Below are 22,500 nucleotides of genomic sequence, written 5' to 3'. Positions count from 1 at the left end.
AAAAGGTAATCAAATCATTCTTGAAATTCTGAGTTAATACTTGTATAAAATCCGAGCGAATACAGAGAACATGTCAACAAAATTATCCAGCCATCTATGAAAAATTATGATCAACAATGATCATTAGCTCTCAAAATGTGGAAAATCTGTACTGTGTTACAGTACAAAAGAGCGATAGCCAGCAGTATAATTATTTAATGGAGTTACCATCCTAGTAATAAAAGATCATTTTGATCTAAAATGATTATCTAGTTTCACTCTTTCTAGATAAAACCTATTAATAACGATTACTGTTAAGTACAAACTTTTCTGCACAAAATAACATTATTAATTGTTCCATCATCGTATGACATAACATGACAAACGGTTGAAGAAATCAACTGGGGTTTCCAGACCAGATGGGAAACATGGGAATAGGATCGTTGTTTATAGTACTTTATAGACATATACAAAGCCAGCTATCTATTTATTCGGTCTTAATTGTCTTTAATTAATAACTATGAATCGTAGACAAAACTATGGCTGTTACCTGTCTATATATTATCACAATATATATATATATATATATATATATATATATATATATATATATATATTATTGCAGGTTTAGTTTTATAATGATTATCTGGAAACTTGAAAAGAAAAAAATGGAATCAATATTATTTTAAGGCTGATTTTATTATTATGTAAACATTATACATAGTTCATATCACGAAGAACACGAATAAAAGGTTCTGAGCGATAAATCACCAGTAGCATGTTATGTTAGTATAGCCTATTGGAAAGAAAAAAAACCTCTTCTACAGTTACAACGATCGTAATAAATGATGGATTATTAAATAGCGATCTTAACGCGAGAATAATTCGAGATACATTGAGCGGCTTTGCTATCATTAACCGACACATGCTGACGAAAACATTCGCTCCAAGTCCGAAAAAAAAACCCACTCCAAATTACAATGACATGATTACGCTTGCTATTATTTATATATATAACCTGCTCCATGGTTTCTCACTTTGATATTTAATTTGAAACGCAAAAGACCCAAATAAAATCAAAACAGTTGAAGTTCCTATAATAAACATCGGATTATAACCGTCAATCGGGAGTAGATTTTGAAATCAACATCGACGTGGTGATTGGTTAAATCTCAGCTCTAGAATCCTAAACCGTTTTCTCGTATAATATCTTATTTCACTACTCGCCGCTAACTTCCTTGTGGACACTATACACAAGCTTATATGTGGCATCAGTGACTAAGTAACTTGTTTCGTATTGTAATCGCTTGTAACTGGATAAAGTGACAATAGGCGTGGATATTGATTGGATAGATGGCAATGATTGCCAAATCTCTGACTGGGCGTTGCGTACTCAGATGAAGTGGCGTTGCGTACTCAGATGAAGCACTATACCAATCGACTAATGTAAGAGTGAATACCTTTGGGTTGTAATGGACAGTGCAGGAGGGCTCGTACCAAAAGGACATCTAACAGCCGACTTGCACAGTATAAACGTTATAGGTACAGGTATAATCTCCACCAATTATTAGACGGCCTGGCTCTCAAGGAAATCTTGGAAGATAATGTCTACCAGATCCGTTACTATCATCGGGACTATCTATCTTTGACCTTTCTTGAAAGCATGTGTTCTATGCTTGAACTCAGTGACATTTGTCTTGTTGAAGAGGGTGTAAACATGTAACCCTTTACCTATCTTTCAACTCCATACCCAATGCCCAGCATTTTTATACTCTATTCATTCTTCTCAACTGTCTATACTGTTGTGTAAACAGGACGGTGAATGTTGTACAATGAAAAAATAATGGAACATCACACAATTTGTCTATTTTCTATTTGTTTTGTTTTTGTTCCACTATTGCGTACTTTGGTTTCTTTACTATTTTTATTGCAATAAATATTTGTCAGCTATGTTTTCAGACTCATCGATTAATTGAAAAAACAAACAAGATTTTCTCATGTCCAAGATAAACAAATAATGTATTTTTTCGTTTAAAATGGAACAATTTACAGGTTTGAATTTTTACAAAAGATGCAACGCAACTGAGGAGACGTACACAACTTTCAGATCTGATAACCGAACGAAATTGTGGGCTTAATTTGATATTGGTTTAATGGCTAGTATTTTGCGTTGGTTTGAGAGTATTTCCATAACAATGAGCTCAAAGCAATTTTGGTTATCAGACCTGCGTATCATTAATTTTATAGTGAGGAACCAGTTACACATACTATTATTATTACAATACAAAATACCCGCTCATATCACAATGCTGGGAACAACAATAAGAAAATATAGAATGACTTACGAGTTAAGACCAGAGTAACCGCTAACCTTACTTATCGTCATTTAATGAAGAACAAAGAATTTCAAAAATATGATGAAACTATTCATAATATTGCCATTGTTAAAACTCGTCACATATTTTTCTACCATAATAGTCGCTTGCGAAAACATAATGAGCTTTTGCTGTGATTTATGTTTATTTTCATTTTTGAAAGATATTGCCCCATTTCCAATACCAACACCCCCATTTGAAACATCGACTTTAAACATAAAAGAGGGATAAGTCAATTATAAATTGTTTCTAAATAAATGACCTAACGCCCCCCCCCCCTTTCTTCATGAAGTGTTATGTTAGAATGTTTATTATGATTTCAGTTAAAGTCCCTTTTTTGATGTCTAAAAACTAAAAACTTTTAAAGTTTCGAATTGGACAACATACTGTAGATTTATTAAACTATCAATTTCAAAAAGTTATTGTTTCCCGTTTAACAAAGTTCACGTAAAATCATTATCCAAAACATAAATTTCATGAGCTTATCAAGTTTAGAGGAATTGTTTTTTTTTTTTTTTTAATTCCGCCAGTCTATGAGTTAAGTTGATCTTTGAAGCACATGACGTGGAGAAAACAATGACGTGTCGAATTGATACTAGTAGGATTTCGTACTACATAAAAAAGAGACACAAAATTGGAGGGAAAATGTTAAACAGATTCTTCAGTTAATTTGTTCATATCCTTCTCTCTCTCTCTCTCTCTCTCTCTCTCTCTCTCTCTCTATATATATATATATATATATATATATATATATATATATATATGTGTGTGTGTGTGTGTGTGTGTGTGTGTGTGTGCGCGCGCGTGTGTGTGTATGTTCTTGTGAAATATGTCCACATTTAATCTGACATGGTATCTCTTATTCAGCCATTCCTAGACCTATGATCCCACATGCTGTGTTTCTGACAAGACACAGATAACACAACAGACTATCAGAGATGCTTCCTTAGCAGTAAAACATAGCACCTTTTATTACGGTGCCATTTTACAAACCAATACAAATGCGTTAAATGCCGAAATGTTTCAAAATTAACATTTTGATTTATAATGTAGGTTTGATAACATGGCAAAGAATGGTTACTTAAGGATACGTTCCTTATATTAGTGTTTCATACATACCACACACCTTTATTTCTACATTAAAATTAGCCTTGGACCAAATGATTTCCACCACGTGACCCATCTCACCAATCCAGTATCATGTCGGGTTACATTAGATGATGAAATCTTTGATTTAAAAATGAAAATGGGTAAAATTATGAGGTTTAAACATTTTGCTGTTCAAGGAACTAGGTATATGAGCTTTATTCATATCAACTGGACATCTCAGATTGAGTTGTCTTCATTGCATTTTCACAATGTCATACGCTTGGTATTATGACGTATCGATTTTGAAACACGTCATATGATCCTTAGTTTCAATTAAAGGACACTTTTTTCTTTCTTCCACAGAATTCTTTTGGAAAATGCCATCGAATCTGGGATAGTGGCTCTGACAATTCGTCGGCGAAGGAAAAGGGCAGTCAACCCTCCTCCACTTCCTACACGACAAGTATCACTTGTTAGCATAGCCAAGTGCCGGAGTGCTTCAAGCGACGGTCTGAGCACTCTGAAACAAAACTCTCCTCCTTCACGATACAATAGACACACCCCCGCTCGTTCTCTGGGCGACGAAACCACTCCAGACCCTGTCAGACTGGAAGATGCCAATGGTGAACTAAATATTTCCTCCGACGATGTTTTCGCAGACTCGACAACCCCTTCTGACCAAGTGACCTATATAAATTTACCTGGGCACGATGAACGGCCAGTCAATGATCACGATAGATGCCTAAGACACAAACACAACCACAATGGATGGCGGTATGGAAACAGTCGTCATCTCATTGATGACAATTTGAGAAGACAAAGCTCCACATCGACCTTGGTAGATGAAAATAAAAGTACATCAAGAAGCAGGAACGGAAGTACCGACTCATTATCCTTTACCAACTCCAACACAACCACACCAGAAAAAGTGCGGCCCAGAGAGCGTGCAATAACAAAAGTACAAGGAGGAGGAGGAGGTGATGACTGTTTTGAGAAGAACCGTAGTTGGAGGGACGCCAGTAATTTTTCGTCCGTTACTGTGGTGGCCCACCCTGCTATCGCCTCGCCTTTATCTAAGGTAAGGAAGATAGGAGTTGAGTTTACTAAGTACGTTCGAGTGTAAAACCTTGGTGTATTAAAGATTAAACGAATAATTAATGTCACTCAACTGTGGAATATGCCTCTAATACTGAATCCGTGACCTTATATAATGATCAAACGATACTTGCTAAATCTAAATATATTTACGACTGGTCTTTGGTTCTAAGCCGAGTCTTTGAAAATGAAAGGCTTGAAATTCCAGAGCGTTACTGAGGACGATTTAATTCCGAAACTGATTAAAAACAAAAATTGTAATTTAGCCCATTTTAAAGGATAGGTAATTGCTTTGATTGCATTGTACAGTCAATGGTCGAGCAACACGGAATCTGGACTAGTAGCACCGTCCATCGACACAATATACAATAAAAACAATATAAACAATATCTGGATGGGTATCGAGGATATTGTGTCCTTGAGTAATCTAATTTAATCACATTACCAGCTCAACTCATTATTGAATGCAATAATTAATAATTTCGGATATCGTGGTAAAAAGACATATAAAAGGCGACCTGTACTGTATGAAATGGAGATTTGGCCCCTCATGGAGATTGAAATGCGCTCTCTATGGATTTATATAATATAGTATTAAATTCCATTTATGTCAAGTATTAAAGAAAAGAGTTGATTCAGATAAGCTATTCGGGTAATATATATATATATATATATATATATATATATATATATATATATATATATATATATATATATATATTTATTTAAAATATTTACCACAATGTTTGGGGCAGTCTACATCGATGTTTCAGGCTTAATTTGCCATCTTCAGGACTGAGTTGTTTTGTTGACTGTTGTTGTTTCTTGAAGTGGTTCCGGTTTGAAGTTAATTAAGAGGAATTTGCGCCGATGGGGACACTTTCCGTAGATCTCATTTTTCATGTTGAGTGTGGCTTCATGAGGTTGTTTGATTATGGTATATTTTTCTTCCAGGCATAAGCTACATTGTTTTGATGTTGGTGTGTATCCTGTTGCTTTAGATAAAATTTTCCATGAAATGTTGTGGTCTATTTTGTTGTCTTTTAATTTCCAAATATGTTCGCTGAGTTTTGTGGATGTTTTTTTGTTAGTGTTTCTAAATGTTGAGGTGTGGAGGTTGTATCTTGTAGACTGCCCCAAACATTGTGGTAAATATTTTAAATAATAATTCGCTCCATTACTACATGTCGAGCACTTTTCGTACCATATTTGTATCAAACACGATTCTATATATATATATATATATATATATATATATATATATATATATATATTATATATATATATGTGTGTGTGTGTATATATATAAATAAATATATATATATATATTATATATTATATTTATATATATATATATATATATATATATATATATATATATATATATATATATATATATATACATACATACATAAACCATACAGATGAACCGTCAGCAGAGGCCTAGTAATAAGTGATTGGATAAACAATTCATTACTTGCTGTATCTTAGGTTAATTAATATAAGGTGTATAATGTAATCTTTGTGTTAACGTGTCAATGATTGCTGGAAGAAATCCAAAATATTAAGTAAGTATCTAGGTTCATCTACTAACTTACTTTATACCATCTTAACCAATAGCAAGGTCGGCATTATGTCATTCCCTATCATATTCTCACAAAATACATTTTCAGTTTTGGTGGAATACGACTATTACCTTTGAATTAAACAACTTCAAATATCGACCGATTAAAAACATTCACAACTTATCAAAACTCCCAAACCTCTTTTGAAGTCACAGGTTAGAGTTTCTTTGACAAATTGATGAACGATTGAATAAACGCGTTCTAGCTAAAATGAAAGAAAAATATTTTTAATGATAATTTCATGAGTAGTAATATCACCTCTAAATGTTTTGTCATTAAAATGTCTGCCTTTGAAATACTGTTTATGCTCCTCGGTGGTAGCTTTGGGGAGATCTTCCTACATCTAAATCACATTCCCCTATCTTATTTTTGACGTCATCATTAGTTTGGGAAATCCCCTCAGTGTCATAAAACACTTTAGGGACCAGATAGCTGAAATTTATCTCAGTTTCCTCATCTTTCAACAAACAGTAACAATTGTCCTACTGAGTATGTTATCATGATCAACGTGCGGTGCCCTTAAGGGCTCCCGACCATGTCTTTGGAGTGCTGCACAACCGTATGGAGTAGAAGCAAGAAAGCTGAGAAGATCAACGCAAAACTCTGGAAGTCAATCCAGATCGTGTAAGGAATGCTGGCAACAACTCCCAAGAATGAGGCCGAATAATGGCAGCAATCCAGCCACACACCCCCCCCCCCCCATCAATGGGGCCTGTCTATATCTCACGCGTCCTACTCGTAGCAAATAACTTAAAACCGCAGATCATCTGGTTGAACTTTACTTTGTGACGCGGCTGCATGGCAGTTTTGCTAATGTACACCAATGCGGTGGTGATTTTGTCAGATGGATAGATCGCCATTATATTGTAGTGCGATATCGTTAAAATCTGCCACACTTGGGGTCTCCCGAACTCATATCAATGTGTATATGTACTTATTATTATTGTATTTACATCAATATTATGTAATACCAAGTCAATCATTTAGGAAGGAATTGAAGGAGCAGTTGTGAATTCATTGAACAGCATGCTCATATATATAATCTCCCCCTCCTCCTCTTCCTCATCCTCCTCCTCCTTCTTAGCCATCTTTTTCTTCTTCTGTCTTGCCAAAACCTTTTCGTTTGAAGAAGAAGAAGAAGTCGTGGGAGGAGAAAGATGTGGACGAAGATGGAGGGGGGGGGGGGGGGGGGGAGTAGGTGGAGGAGAGGAGAAAGAAAAGAAAAATAAGAAACATGGAACTTCTAGAAATGTCCAATCGAGAAACTTTAATTTTTAAGTTAATTTTGTTCTTTACCCCAACCAGAAACGATCAATCAACAGGATCACACTAGTCAAAGATGGAAGTGGCCTGGGTATCCACATTGCTGGGGGCAAAGGGTGTAAAAAGGGAGATATCGGTATCTTTGTGGCTGCTATTACTGAAGGAGGCGTTGCCTACAGGTAAGCTATAGCTGTTATATTATTATAAATATATCTATTTTGTTAAGAAAAATAGAAATAACTATGGGTAGAGATAATATATAATATATACTTGCGAAGGGAAGTAATTCAGTAAATAATTGTTGTGGGTTTTTGTTTGGTCAGGATGTACAAAGTACTTTCCCTTGGTTTGAATGAAAAATAATAATTCACGGGTGCAGATGTAAGTTGAATAAAAATGATACAAACAAGGCCCTTAGTCTCTCTGTTTCTTTTTTTTTCTTTTTTTTTTTACTCTTCCATTACCCTTTTTACCTTGATTAACAACTTCGACAACTTAAAGCTATGTCTTTGAAGCTGAATCGAAACTCTGATCTTATTTTTTCTTTGTTCAGATTTTCAATCTTATCAATAAAACTAAATGAGGCAAATGTGAATATTATATTGGACAGAGATGGGCGCCTGAAGAGAGGTGATGAGCTGCTATCTATCAATGGGAAAAGTCTGCTTGGTCTGACACACCAGGAGGCAGTGGACGCCTTACGGAATTCTCCATCTACTCTCCAGCTTGTTATCTCTTCCAAGGTAAAGTATACTAATAAGATACTCATCTGGTACTGGTCTCTTGCTTCTTTCTTGTCATTTGGTAATGAATCCAATATCTTTGTTATGTCTAGGAAAAACAGACTAGAACTAACACACACACACACACACACACACATGCGCACATAAACATGCACAAACACAAATATTAGCCCAGGCACACACTCAACAGTATGTGGGATATCCGCGCCTGAACGATAAATGATCTTGAGAACTCATCTTTGGATCGAAAGATCGTAGGTTTGAATCCGGGTAGAGATCCATGGATTTAATTCTCCCGAATCAAAGATTAAAAGGATCTGCCCCACGTTATACATAATCCTGTATCAGACTTGTTAAAAACGAAATCACTGCTTTATTGATTTGTATTGGACATTTTGTGGAACTAAAACTTTAAATCTCTTCATCAGATAAGGAAGCCCTCCTCCATGGTCTCCCCACCAGTGTATCCAGCACAAAGCTCTCACTCCACGTTCAAGCCTAACAACTACGGCCAAAGTAGCGGCCAAGACAGTTCATCCTCTACGCCCTCGAGCTGTGGACGTAAAATGGGCCCCAGCCAGCATCATCACAACCTCCATCAATCCTTGAAGGACGATGATTTGGTGTTCGAGAATCCATCTGCTGATGCCAACAACCTGCCAGAAGTAGTGGCCCAAACTCCTAGCGGGACCATTATTAAATGGGAGGAAATGTTTGAGGTAGTGAATTCATCAAATCTTGTCGAAGTTCATAATTTTACGGTTATTAGGTTAGGGCCAAAAGTCGATTCAGTTTATCTAGAAAATAATTTGATGATCTCTAAAAGTATTGAAAAATTTATTTTGATATTAACAACCCTTGCAACACACATGGGTCATTTAAGCGCCATGAAAAGTAAAACGATAGATTTGGATTCTAGAACAGAGGAGATGAAAAAAGGACCTCTGTGCCTCGACTGAGAAAAAATCATGACTAACCCGGATCTTTGCCGAAAATGAATAATCATGTTTGTTAACCTTAACAATACAAATATAATATGTGTATACATAATATAGATTAGACATGAACATAAGACATCTAACAGAGAGATGACTTACCAGCGAAAAATATCATTTCTCACAAAGAGCTACTGTGGCCATACTCCATTGACGTGCTGTCATTTCCGACTCTGGGTTTTCTATTGCTTTTTGTGTACAAGAGTACGCAGACCATCTAATATTATAGTTTGCTGAGCGTGGTTTTGCATGTTCTGCTCCAATGGAATTCTTTACCACAAATAACCCGACAATGAGAAAGTATGTCAGTCTTCAAACGGCATCTAAAATCCCTTTCTGGATACGGCGCTATATCAAATAATAATAATAATAATAATAATAATAATAATAATAATAATAATAATAATAATAATGATAACAAATAATGATGATGATGATGATGATGATGATGATGATGATGATGATGATGATGATGATGATGATGATGAGGATGATGATAATAATAATAATAATCTAGATATATAGAAAATTGCCCTTGAATCTTTTTTCCGCACACATAAGATGGCCAGTGTCATATCCGAAATTTGGTTTACAAGAAAAAATCCAGGCAAAACTAATTTGTCTTAGTGAAAGACAGTTACAGAGCGTATGAAGTTGCCTCGGAATATGATGCGTCTAAAAGTTGTAAATAATTGACGAAAAGATGAAAATCGGAAAATGGAAAGTACTGTTCCCATCCATTTTTATCTTTTCGTTAGTATTCCAGGCTTCAGGTAGCCCCCATCGCTCTCCAAATAATTGACGGGACAAATAAAGTATAGTGAAAGAAAAAAAGGCAAAAAGTAATAAAACAATTATAAAGAAAAACAGTGTAGATTGGAAAAATGAAAATGTATATAAATTATAAATAAACATAATAAATACACGGAACTTAAGTAAAAAGGAAATAAGAGGTCACACGGCATATGGGCAAATATTCAGAATGGAATAAGGGAATTTTCACTTAGCCATAAAGTGAGACCAATATAAGAAGAAAAGATAAAGCATTTTAGTAATAAGCATCATCTAATGAAATCAATATATGTCTAGGTTTTATTCATTTGTAATAATTTAGACTATTTACTTATCTTTCTTTCTATTAAGCATAAACAGCAATTTTGTTATCTTCTTTATCGAGCGTTTTCTTTAAAATATTGTTATGCGAAATTTTTAAAAGAAACCGATTCGCCCGACTTTTCAGAAAATATAATTTACCAAAATCAGACGAGAAGAGCAGAAAAACAATCCTTTATGATCACCTTATGAAAGGTTGATTATTGATAATCATAATGTAACCTGTTTTCAGTAAACCTATTTCGGGCTTTATTCTTGAGACTGTCTTATGATGATTCCCATCAGTATTGAATTGTCATTATAGGGAAAATCTATTGTCATAAAAACTTGAGGTTTTATATAGCGCAATATCCACTAAACCCACTCAAAGCTAGCGCTTTACAAGGTATGAACAATGACATTAATATTCATTTCATCGATTCTTCATTTGCCTCACACTATCAATCAGAAATTCCAACCTGTGGAAGATGGAACAGCTCCCCCTGTTATCTCGAACTCTCACTCCTTGCCTCGATTCAGTGAACCCATCGAAATCACCGTCAACAAAGGAGAGGGTGGCAGAGGTCTTGGCTTCAGTGTCGTAGGTGGCTCGGACTCTCCCAAGGGAAACATGGGAATTTTTGTAAGGAGGATTTTTAGCCACGGAGTGGTCGCTCTTGATGGACGACTGAAGGAAGGTAATGTCATAAAAATAGTTTCTCAATAAGACAAGCGTACGATTTTGATTTGGGTAATAAAATAATACTTATAAAATAAAATTCCCTTTATTCATCCCCAAGGGGAAATTTGTCTTTAGGGTCTATCCCAAGGGAGGACTGGAATAACCCAGACGTCAGATGCAGTTCAGCGCCGCAAAATGAGCTAGGTCGAGGTGACTTGCTCAAGGCCACACAACGAGACAGGTAGTCGAACTCGATACCTTTTGGGTACGAAGCAAAGACCGTACCGCTGAGCATCGCTGCCATGGGTCCCATTCTCAAGTCGAGGCAGGCTGATTATTTGGGGAAGGATTTTTTCCATGTATATTTCTTTCTACTCTGTTGGTTTTCCTACATCCATTTCAGATTTTAAGCAGGTGGGTGATGCAGTCTTGAAATTGTTGTGACACTCAATATTGAGAGGAACAATAAAAAGTCGGATGGTAGTGAAGTTAAACTTCATTATCATAATGAGTTATGATTGAACTTTAAGATAAGAATTTTATCTAAACGTTAGCCAATACTAAACAAAAATACTGGGTGGAGGATTGAGGGAATTGTCTGATTGAAAACTCATTTCGAATTTGTCGTGATGTATCTCTGCACTGGATTATACTATATGGTAAATGAATATCACTGTGCAACATTTCCCAGGTGATGAGATCTTAAAGGTGAATGGTGAAACCGTCAAAGGAAAGACACACCAAGCAGCACTGGCTGTCTTCAGGCATTTGAAGAAAGGAACTGTTACCATCAGTTTCCAATCGAGACTGCCTTCAAGTAGAGGAAGGTAAGTGATTGAAACGTCCTTTTGGAGGAAGATTATACTAACAGGTCATGTTAAATTTCAATGCCAAATTATCTGACAGTTAATATTGATCCAATTATGGTACTGCATTGTCTTCACAAATCAAGACAAAGATTATGTTGAAAATATAAATGTTGCAAAGGATGGGTAAGGGATGGGCTATTGGAATAGGTATGCGTTATTATGGATTTTTATATAATATAATATATAATACATATTTGAACAAAATATTTTTAAGTTATGGTTTGGACCATTAAAATATGAAATCGTATTTGGAAAAAAAAAATTAAAAATCAAAACAAGACAATTTTGCAAGAAGACAAAACCTTGGAGTTTATTCAAGTCCAAGAGTTAATTATAAGCATCTGGCCAATAATCATAACATCTCTCTGAACAAATTATTCAAATAGCAATAATAAACGAATGCGATAGTTGTATTAATCATAAATGATTAAAGCAGCAATAATAATAATAATAATAATAATAATAATAATAATAATAATAATAATAATAATAATAATAATAATAATAATAATAATAATAATAATAAAAATAATAATAATAATAATAATAATAATAATAATAATAATAATAATATTATTAATAGTAATAATAATAATAAAGATGGTAATAATAATATTAATACTCCTCCTCCTACTAATCCTACTATTAATACTATTACTACTAATACTACTACCAGTACTACTACTATTACAACAACAACAACAACAACAACTACTACTACTACTACTACTACTACTACTACTACTACTACTACTACTACTACCACCACCACTACTACCACCACCACTACTACTACTACTACTACTACTACTACTACTACTACTACTACTACTACTACTACGACTACTACTACTACTACTACTACTACTACTACTACTACTACTACTACTACTACTACAACTACTGCTACTACTGCTACTACTACTACTACTACTACTACTACTACTACTACTACTACTACTACTACTACTACTACAACTACTACTACTACTACTACTACTACTACTACTACTACTACTACTACTACTACTACTAATAATAATAATAATAATAGTAATAATAAAAATAATAATAATAATAATAATATTTTTGAGCAGTATTGAGAAATAATATAACGATGCGTTTCATACTATTGGAAATGTACGGCGATTTTCACTTTTATTATGGATATGCTCATCAATTGTGAAACTCTGAGTCAGGAATTTTGTATGAAAAGGAAGAAAAACAGTTGACAAAATGTCAATTTAAAACTATTTTGAAACTATGAGAATGCCAATATTAATCAAAATACGTATTTAATGCCCACTGCTACAACAATCAACTAATCTGTAACTATCAAATTCTCTCCATCAACAGCTTCAGACATTCAGCGTGTCCATCTACAGGGGAATCTCCTGATGGAAGTCCTGTCTCAACTCCAAACCACTCACCATGCCCGTCTCCTCGACTCAGTTTGTCAGAGGCCAGTCAGACACTTGACGGCTTTCTGGCAAACGAGGAATTCATCTATAAACTCAATAGTATTCATAAATCTGTGCTAAAAGACGCTCATCCATCACCTATAAATAGACACAAGGAAAACACTTCGCTACATAATCAAAATCAATTTACGTTCCCTACTAAATCCAGCGACAACAACGAAGAGAGTCACATCGGATCAAATCGACTATTACCGCCTAAACCGAAACTAACCCCGAAAACAAATGGCAATGAGTTTGGAGCTGATAGACAAAAGGGATACAACCTTGAAGGTTTTTCATACCAGCAAATCAATCCAGCTCAACCTGAAAGTCTTATGCTGCCGTCCAAACAAATGATTAAGATCGGGCCACATAAATCAGTTACAGGTTCGAAAACCTTTCAACAAGAGCACAGACCTCAACCTTTCGAAATCGTTAATCAGAGTAAGAGTGACATAGCGAATCGGCAAAACGGAAACGATCGGAATGCCCTTTTGTATTCAGATTCCAAAGGATACTTTATAACTCCCGTCGAAGGTAGTTCGAAAGTTTCCATGCAAACAAAACCAGTAGAAGCATATGTAGCTCAGAGCTCTCCAGTGCTTAATCTTCACAGTTTTAAACCAACAATCAATCCGGATGATAGTGGTAGGAACAGTCAAATTGCCACGGAAAGGGTGGATCAACAGGTGTTACAAAAGCGAACACAAATCAACGGGTCTGCCATCAATTCAAACAAGGGAAACAATTCACTTATCAATACATCCGTTTCTAAAAACAGTAACGATCTCCCTTGCAATACATTAACGTCTTACCCAGTTTCGTCAAAAACTCTTCCTCGCCACCATAGCTATTCCCAGAACAGCCCCCGATCATTGATAACTCCTTCGAAAGAAAACCAATCCAATGCCAGTACGGCAGTGCAGAGGAATCTTTCTCATCCTCCGACACATCCAGTAAATAACAATAACGACGGACATCAAAATAACAATAATTTATTAAAAGCAACACTTGCCCCTCAAAAACACCACCCCAGTGGTTCACTGAGTACGATCAGCCCCAATTACTATTCTTCATTACCACGAACACACAACAGAAGAAATTCATCTAAGCAAAAAGTGTTACAAGACCACTATCACCCAGTGGAAACGCAAGCGCACAACAACAATAACAGCAGTAACAGTAGCAGAACCAACAACAATAGCCAAGGACTGTACAGAGACACTGTTAGTTTTTCGGTGACAAATAAAGGATCTCCACTACATCCGCTCCAGTCAAAGCAAAGCAAAAACGATTCAACCTTTTCTTACAACACATCTAGCACAAACACACCACCATATCACAATCAGTCTCCATCTTCGTTTTCAACGTTCGGTTTTCCTATACAACAACCCCACCCGACAAAGCCGAATGAAGTCTCGTCTTATAGTTCCTTCACCGAATCGGCGTTTTACCATTACCAATCAGGCAGTCAGAGGACTACATTTGAGACGTCTTCGACAAAAGTCAAATCATCCTCGCCTTACGACAACACAACCGAAACGTCTCCTACAGCACTAAGCCAAACTTTAGGGGATTTCCCTTCCCTCAAACTTCCAAATATGGTTCCGTCTTTCAGAGAGCTAGAATTTATTGGAAATGTTACGGGGACATCTGAGAGGAATGATTTCTCTGAGTGGGTCAAAAGCTGCAACCAAAACAATTCCAGTCCTTGGAAGAACTTCAGCAAACTTGACGTAACACTCATGAAAGGTGAGCCGGGTAGGAAAACCATCAAATTATAGAATATCTTATGATAAATGAGCGATTAATGTAAAATCTCATTGGAAATAGGTCAAGCTACCGTTTTTTTTTTGTTTTTTTTTTTGTTTTTTTTTTGTTTGAATATAATATTGTCTCAAATAATATATCTAATAAAATGTCAACAATTGCTGTGGAGGACCTTATTAGGCTGACCACGACGAAGCGAAAAAACTGAAACAGATTGTTTTATCTTTTTGGTTCGTTGGTACAAACATATCTATTATTATTATTATTATTATTATTATTATTATTATTATTATTATTATTATTATTATTATTATTATTATTATTATTATTATTATATAATTATTATTATGATGATGATGATGATGATGATGATGATGATGATGATGATGATGATTCTTCTTCTTCTTCTTCTTCTTCTTCTTCTTCTTCTTCTTCTTCTTCTTCTTCTTCTTCTTCTTCTTCTTCTTCTTCTTCTTCTTCTTCTTCTTCTTCTTCTTCTTCTTCTTATTATTATTATTATTATTATTATTATTATTATTATCATTTTATTATTATTATTATTATTATTATTATTATTATTATTATTATTATTATTATTATTATTATTATTATTATTATTATTATATTATTATTATTATTATTATTATATTATATTATTATTATTATATTATTATTATTATTATTATTATTATTTTATTATTATTATTATTATTATTATTATATATTATTATTATTATTATTATTATTATTATTATTATTATTATTATTATTATTATTATTATTATTATTATTATTTATTATTATTATTATTATTATTATTATTATTATTATTATTACCACCAAAACGCCCGATAAAGACTTTACTCCAATTGAAAATTAGTCAGTTACGACAACCTGTTTTTTATCATCCAGATTCAGGATCATCTGTTGGAATCAACATTGTCCGTAAGACTGTGGAAGGAAGTAGTAATATCTACATACAAGATATTGTCCCTGGGACTCTTGCAAGTCAGAACGGGCAGTTGAGGTTTGTCATCATCATCATCATCAGCATCATCATCATCATCATCATCATCATCATCATCATCATCATCATCATCATCATCATCATCGTCGTCGTCGTCGTCATCATCATCATCATCATCATCATCATCATCATCATCATCATCATCATCACCATCATCATCATCACCACCACCACAGCCACCACCACCATCATCATCATCATCATCATCATCATCATCATCATCATCATCATCATCATCATCATCACCACCACCACCACAGCCACCACCACCACCACCACCATCATCATCATCATCATCATCATCATCATCAATATCATCATTAGGAAAGGATATTCTCATTGACCAACTGTCCTTCGGCGAATCTGTTATTAAAAATTCCAATGTCGATCGAAACCTTGGTTTCTTTTTTGACACTCACCTAAACAAGCGCACACATAGCAAAGTGTTGTCAGGCGTTTCATAACACTCTCCAAATAATATGCAGAATACCAAGTTTTATTGATGAAGAAACATGCAAAACACTCATCCATGCCCTTGTTACCAGCCGCTTGGATTATTGAAATTGTCTGGTGTACGGCTTACCAAAAACATCGCGGAACAGGCTACAGTTGATGCAAAACAAAGCTACTCGTATAGTTATAAGAACAAAGCATTGGGACCATATAACACCGGTCCTTAAGTCACTCCACTGGCTTCCAATAGAGAAAAGAATAAAATACGAAATCGCATGTTTTGCTTACAATTGCCTTCACCATACATCACCTGAATGCCTTAAATGCCTTTTCGGGGAATATAAACCAACTCGATCTCTGCGATCCGGCAGTTCTTCGCTAATTGAGAAAAAAAACATCCCAAGAACAATGTTTGCTGAGCGTGGTTTTGCATTTTCGGCTCCAATCGTATGGAATTCTTTGCCACCTAAAATCCGAAAACGTGAAAGTCTACCAGTCTTCAAACGGCATCTAAAAACAAATCTTTTTTTATCGTGATTATATGTGAACTTCGAACAAGATATGTGTGTGACTGTTGTAGGGATTTTATAGTCGAATGAATGAACATGTGTGATACTAAAAACTATTGTAAAGCACATCTGAGCACTATTTGGGAATGCTGGCGCTATATCAAATGATAATAATAATAATAATAATAATAATAATAATAATAATAATAATAATGATAATAATAACCATCATCATCATCATCATCATCATCATCATCTCATCATCATTATCATCATCATCATCGTCTTCATCACCATCATCATTATCATCATCATCGTCATCATCATCATCACCCTTATCACAATCATCATCATTTTCATCATCATCATCATCATCATCATCATCATCATCATCATCATCATCATCATCATCATCATCATCATCATCATCGTCGTCGTCGTCGTCGTCATCATCATCAGCATCATCATTATCATCATCATCATCCTCATCATCATCATCATCATCATCATCATCATCATCATCATCATCATCATCATCATCATCATCATCGTCGTCGTCGTCGTCGTCGTCATCATCATCAGCATCATCATTATCATCATCATCATCCTCATCATCATCATCATCATCATCATCATCATCATCATCATCATCATCATCATCACTACCATTGTTGATATTTGTGCGTGCTTTGATTCAATACTCTATAGAGAGATTTTCACTTGAATCAACACCAGATTCTCGGCGTCAGAGGTGTCTTAAGACAAATGGTTGACATTTCCCTGTAATGTTTTAAAAGAAGATTTGAAAAGTTATACAATAGCATTTAATTTAGTACCATTCGAAATGTTCCTCATTTATCTAAGATTTATTGACTTGACGCTGTCCAATGAGAAAATGGGACTGGTTCAATTTGACAAGTTCCCTATCTAACTAATTAATGGGGCAGCGTGGCTTAGAGGTAGCGTTGCTCAGCGGTACGGTCTTTGCGTCGTACCCTAAAGGTACCGAGTTGGATCACCCGCTGCTGCTCAGTGTGGCCTTGAGCAAGTCACCTCGCCCTGGCTCAATTTGCGGCGCCGCATTGCGGCTGACGCCTGGTTATTCCAGTCTTCCCTTGGAATAGACCCTAGAGACAAATTTCCCCTATGGGATGAATAAAGGGTATTTTAATTTTTATTAATTTTAATTTTATTTATTAATGAGACCCCAGGCTTAAGAGTTATTGCCAAGATGGGGCTCATTTAAATCAATCGATATTTGAAGCACGAGTTTTCTGGCCAAACTTTTAAATATAAATGCATCCAGAGTGCATGAAACACGTGAAATAGTGGATGGGACAGGATGAAAAGAAGTCCTTGGACAGGTAAAGGGAAGTAGGTGGGATGGTAGATTGGGTTTAATCCGGAGAGTTAATTTAAAATAAATAACCAGGTAAATCTAGGAGGAAAATCATTTACGATCTAGTTTGATATATATATAATTGGGGAAATGAGAAATTAGGTCACCGTAAGGGAAACACGATATTGTAAGGAAGACTGAAAACGTGACTTTATAATTTCCGAATGGTTTCAAGTTTAGGGCGGCAAAGCTGATATAAAACTTGAGCTTTTATATAGCGCAATATCCACTAAACGTGCTCAAAGCGCTTTACAAAAGGTCCGTGGTCAACAGCAACACGTAACATGAAGAACGAGACATGACATCCGTTAGGCGACATTACATTTTTTTCTGACAAAGAACGCGGCTAACTGCCAGGTACTCATTTTACACCCGAGTGTGTTGAGAGAATATGAGTAAAGAGCCTTTTCCAAGGACTCAACTTTGCGTTGAGCGAGGCTCGAATCCATGACCTTCCGATCCGTAAGCGAGTGTTATACCACAAGACCACATAGCCGCATATAGAGAAATATTCAGATTATTACAAAACGTATTGAAGAGATAACAAACAAATTACTTTACGGACTCAAATCCTTATTCAATCAACAATAACGGTATGTTATATGATGTTAAATTTGCATTGAATTTGTATTCTTTGTTGTTTGCTGAGATAAGGTTTGAACCCGAGGGTGTTCCTGTTACTTATCAAGTTGTTTTTAAAAAAATTGAATCCGTGAAGGAATTCCATTTCTGTCCCCTGCCTATTTAATTTATAGATTAAACTAACAAATCAATTGTAGGCAAAAGAATCACTTCAACATAATATCGTTTTGGGATTTGTCACAGATGCACTATCTGATTACGCTTAAAATAATGACAGTGGTCTACATTAATTAACGACAGGATATTTGACTTCCCGGACGAAAGCAACTTAGTCCAAACGCTTACCTTTTTTGCAAATATTGTAATTGTCATGCTCTTGTGCGCACAAGGCGTCAATATGCCAAAAGTAGCATTCATTTAAAAAAAAAGTATTTTCATAACAATTTTGTGTTTATTTTTTTTCCCATCCACAGGCGCGGTGACTGCCTGATATCCGTCAACGGGCATCTGATGAAGGAGAGGACTTTGTTGGATACACATCACTTATTGCGTGCTTTGCCAGTGGGACCAGTCCGTATCATCGCAGCAAGGCAAATTTAGAAATAACTATTCTGGCTTGTTTTAATTTAACGACACGTTTACAAGGTGTAATGTTCAAATAGAAGTGTTTAATTTTTTTTTAAAAATCAATGATTGACTCATATAGACATTTTTAATTCATCAAAGGTTATCTATAAATCCGTAGTGATTAAAATGAGAGGTTACATAATTTTAAAGGAAAATTCTCACAAAACCTAGAAGACTAGATAACAAATTTCAGCGTTTCCACAATGAATGGAACCTGAAATCAGTCGATCTAACAACGAGTTATTCAATCATTATTCATTTGCAATGTTTGAATTGCAGTCCAAGATAATAGGAATACATAGTGGAACTCGAGTACAAGAAGATTGGACACTTCTCATTAATTATGTGGTCTTGTTGAATGCCAAGAACTATTTCTTTTGATAGTTCGTAATTAAAGAAATGAGGAATTCTATCTTGATACATCCGAGGTTCACTGTAACAAAAGACACCTGTGTGTTGATTGAGTTTTACTACCAAAACTTTTCAAAAATGTTGCCTGGTGTTTCATGATGACTCTTTGCGTTCATATAAAACCAGTATCAGAGAGATTCGATTGTTAAAAACGTTTATATTAAATGAATATGTTTGAATATAAAAAGGACATTGATCCATTATTGATATTTTGTGCGTGCCTTGATTCCATACCATATAGAGAAATTTTCACGAGTTAACATCAGATTCTCTTCAGACCGTGTCTTAAGACACGTGATAGAGTTTTCCTTGTGATATTTTAAAATAGGATTTTAAAAATTAAACGATGACATTTGCTATTGAACTGTTTTTATTTCAAATTTATTGGCCTGACTCGGTCTGGTGAGAATCTAGGACTGGCTTGACTGAACAAACTTCCTATCTGATTAATAAATGAAAGAAGTGATTAAGTATGTTTTTCTTCAACTCTAAATACCAATCATAATACAAGGTTATTTTTTAATCGTAATCATTTATCCGTCTATCGAAGGTAATTCCAAATGAGAGAAGCAGACCCTTAAAGCTGTATTAGGCCAATGGATCATGAGCTTATCCACAGCCATCGTCATATACAAAACAAGTTACGTCTACGAGAAAGATAATCAAAAGCAGTTGAAGTGAAGTTATAGATAGAATGTGTTTGGCTAAGGAGTTCACAACATTGCCATCCGGAAGTATAACGGACCAACACACAAAATTATGTGTAACCATGAACGTTTATAGTCTAGTTAATACAATTTAGTGAGAATTACTCATAAGCGTGGTTGGCAAAAATCACTAACAAAGGCCTGAGTGACGTCATCTTCGTTCTATCTATAGCAACTTGCAACCTTGGAAATAGGATGGCACAGAACTTTGAGCCACATCTAATTCAATTATGAGTTTTGCCACTCAGTCGCTGCTGGATGGACAAGAGGGAAAGAAAAATGAAACAAAACTAAATACGCCAAGATTCCTTTGCCTGAGGGTCAAATGCTCTACCGAGTAAGTTACTGTCCTCTCCCATAAAAGGGGATAATGAACAAAATCTAAGTAAATTGTCTTAGGAAATGAATATATACTCTCTTTTGATGGGTAGATGTGTATGTCAGCCTACATAATTGTTAACAGAACATGGAAAACGTATTAAAATCCTTACTTAAACAAAAGATTGTAACTTCTTATAGAATTGTTATGTAGGTCACGGCAACATTTAGCTTTTTGTCTTCTACTGTTTGATACAACTTTTCAGTTTCCTATTGTATTTTATATTTTGCGACACATTTTTACTATCATAATAAATATATGGCTAGATTAAGATGGCCATCAGGTCATAAGATATTAAATCCGAGACGTCATTGAAGACTTGTGTAACGTTAAGACTTTTCAACTAGATGGGAATCAACATTATCTATGGATAAATCAAGTAAACGTTCGTATTTTGTTGTTCTTGTCAAAATGAAAATATTTTTTCTCTGTCATTGTACAGTAGAACAAGTCTGAGGCACCCCCCCCCCCCCCAATCTCAAAGTCATTTCGCACTGAAGGTCGATTGGTAGTTTCTGGGGAGAATTTGATGTCTTGGAACATATAATTTCTCATCGTCAATCTTAAAAATTTTCTTTTTCTTTTTTTTTTCTAGTTATATTTTACTCGATGAAGTGTAAATCACCCGTTGTCAACCGACATGTAATAATTTATTATTTTCTCCTAGTTTTCATGGAATCCATAGGGTCTCATCCCATCGATAAATCTTTTGAAATAATTGGGTTGCTTGGCAACTTGGCAATTTTATCAGTGAATTAAAAATATAGTAATAAAACATCTATCTGATCAAAGTGATAACTCGATGTGTCAATTCTAGCAACAGTAATAGTAGGGTTTCATCGTGTTTTCATTGTTAAATGTCGAGGTCAACTTTTCAAAAAAGAAAAAAATATATTTCAAGTTGCAATAGATTCCTCTTCACATGAATCGGCTTATTATGAAAAAAGCCCACAATTTTTCCATATCTAAGAGTAAGTAAAATAATTTGTGACAGGCATCAGCTGCAAATATTGAGTGTCCAATGACTAGATTCATCTGTAACCAATGGTGGATCTGGATATATATATATAAATATATATATATATATATATATATATATATATCGGATGATCGCAAAAATTAGACATTTTTCAAATCTTCAAGATCATTCAATCAATATTCAATAAAGGTGTTTACAAATATACATAAATATTTATTAAAGCAATATTTTAAAATTATTGCATTTACTAAAAAAAACCAAGACATGAGCAGAGTTCTATTAATCCATGCGAAATTTTTAAAAATTAAAGGCAAAACGAATTGTGCAAATTCCACTCACACGATTTAGTGTTATAAATTGTCGTCGAACTATTGTTTTGTTGGAAGACGT

The 22,500-nt window shown here is 34.8% G+C and overlaps 1 protein-coding gene across 2 annotated transcripts in view; it reads left to right on the top strand.

Moving 5' to 3' along the window:
- The window catches only part of LOC144965619 (uncharacterized), an 85,080-nt gene extending 63,059 nt beyond the window's left edge, over positions 1-22,021 (top strand). For both annotated transcript variants that reach the window (XM_078901161.1, XM_078901160.1), the window contains exons 3-11: positions 3,807-4,521; positions 7,469-7,605; positions 8,037-8,169; positions 8,598-8,888; positions 10,726-10,954; positions 11,630-11,765; positions 13,164-15,019; positions 15,950-16,064; positions 19,481-22,021. In XM_078901161.1, coding sequence (XP_078757287.1) covers positions 3,807-4,521; positions 7,469-7,605; positions 8,037-8,169; positions 8,598-8,888; positions 10,726-10,954; positions 11,630-11,765; positions 13,164-15,019; positions 15,950-16,064; positions 19,481-19,607 — 3,739 coding nt within the window. In that variant the 3' untranslated portion in view covers positions 19,608-22,021. The remainder of the gene's footprint in view (positions 1-3,806; positions 4,522-7,468; positions 7,606-8,036; positions 8,170-8,597; positions 8,889-10,725; positions 10,955-11,629; positions 11,766-13,163; positions 15,020-15,949; positions 16,065-19,480) is intronic.
- Positions 22,022-22,500: the final 479 nt, after the last annotated feature.

This window comes from Berghia stephanieae, chromosome 2, assembly GCF_034508935.2.
Source record: "Berghia stephanieae isolate SIO BIC M18660-M18661 chromosome 2, UCSD_Bste_1.3, whole genome shotgun sequence".
NCBI classification, from domain to species: Eukaryota; Metazoa; Mollusca; class Gastropoda; order Nudibranchia; family Aeolidiidae; genus Berghia; species Berghia stephanieae.
The sequence above is the reverse complement of the archived record's forward strand: the minus strand, read 5'-3'. Positions and strand labels throughout refer to the sequence as shown.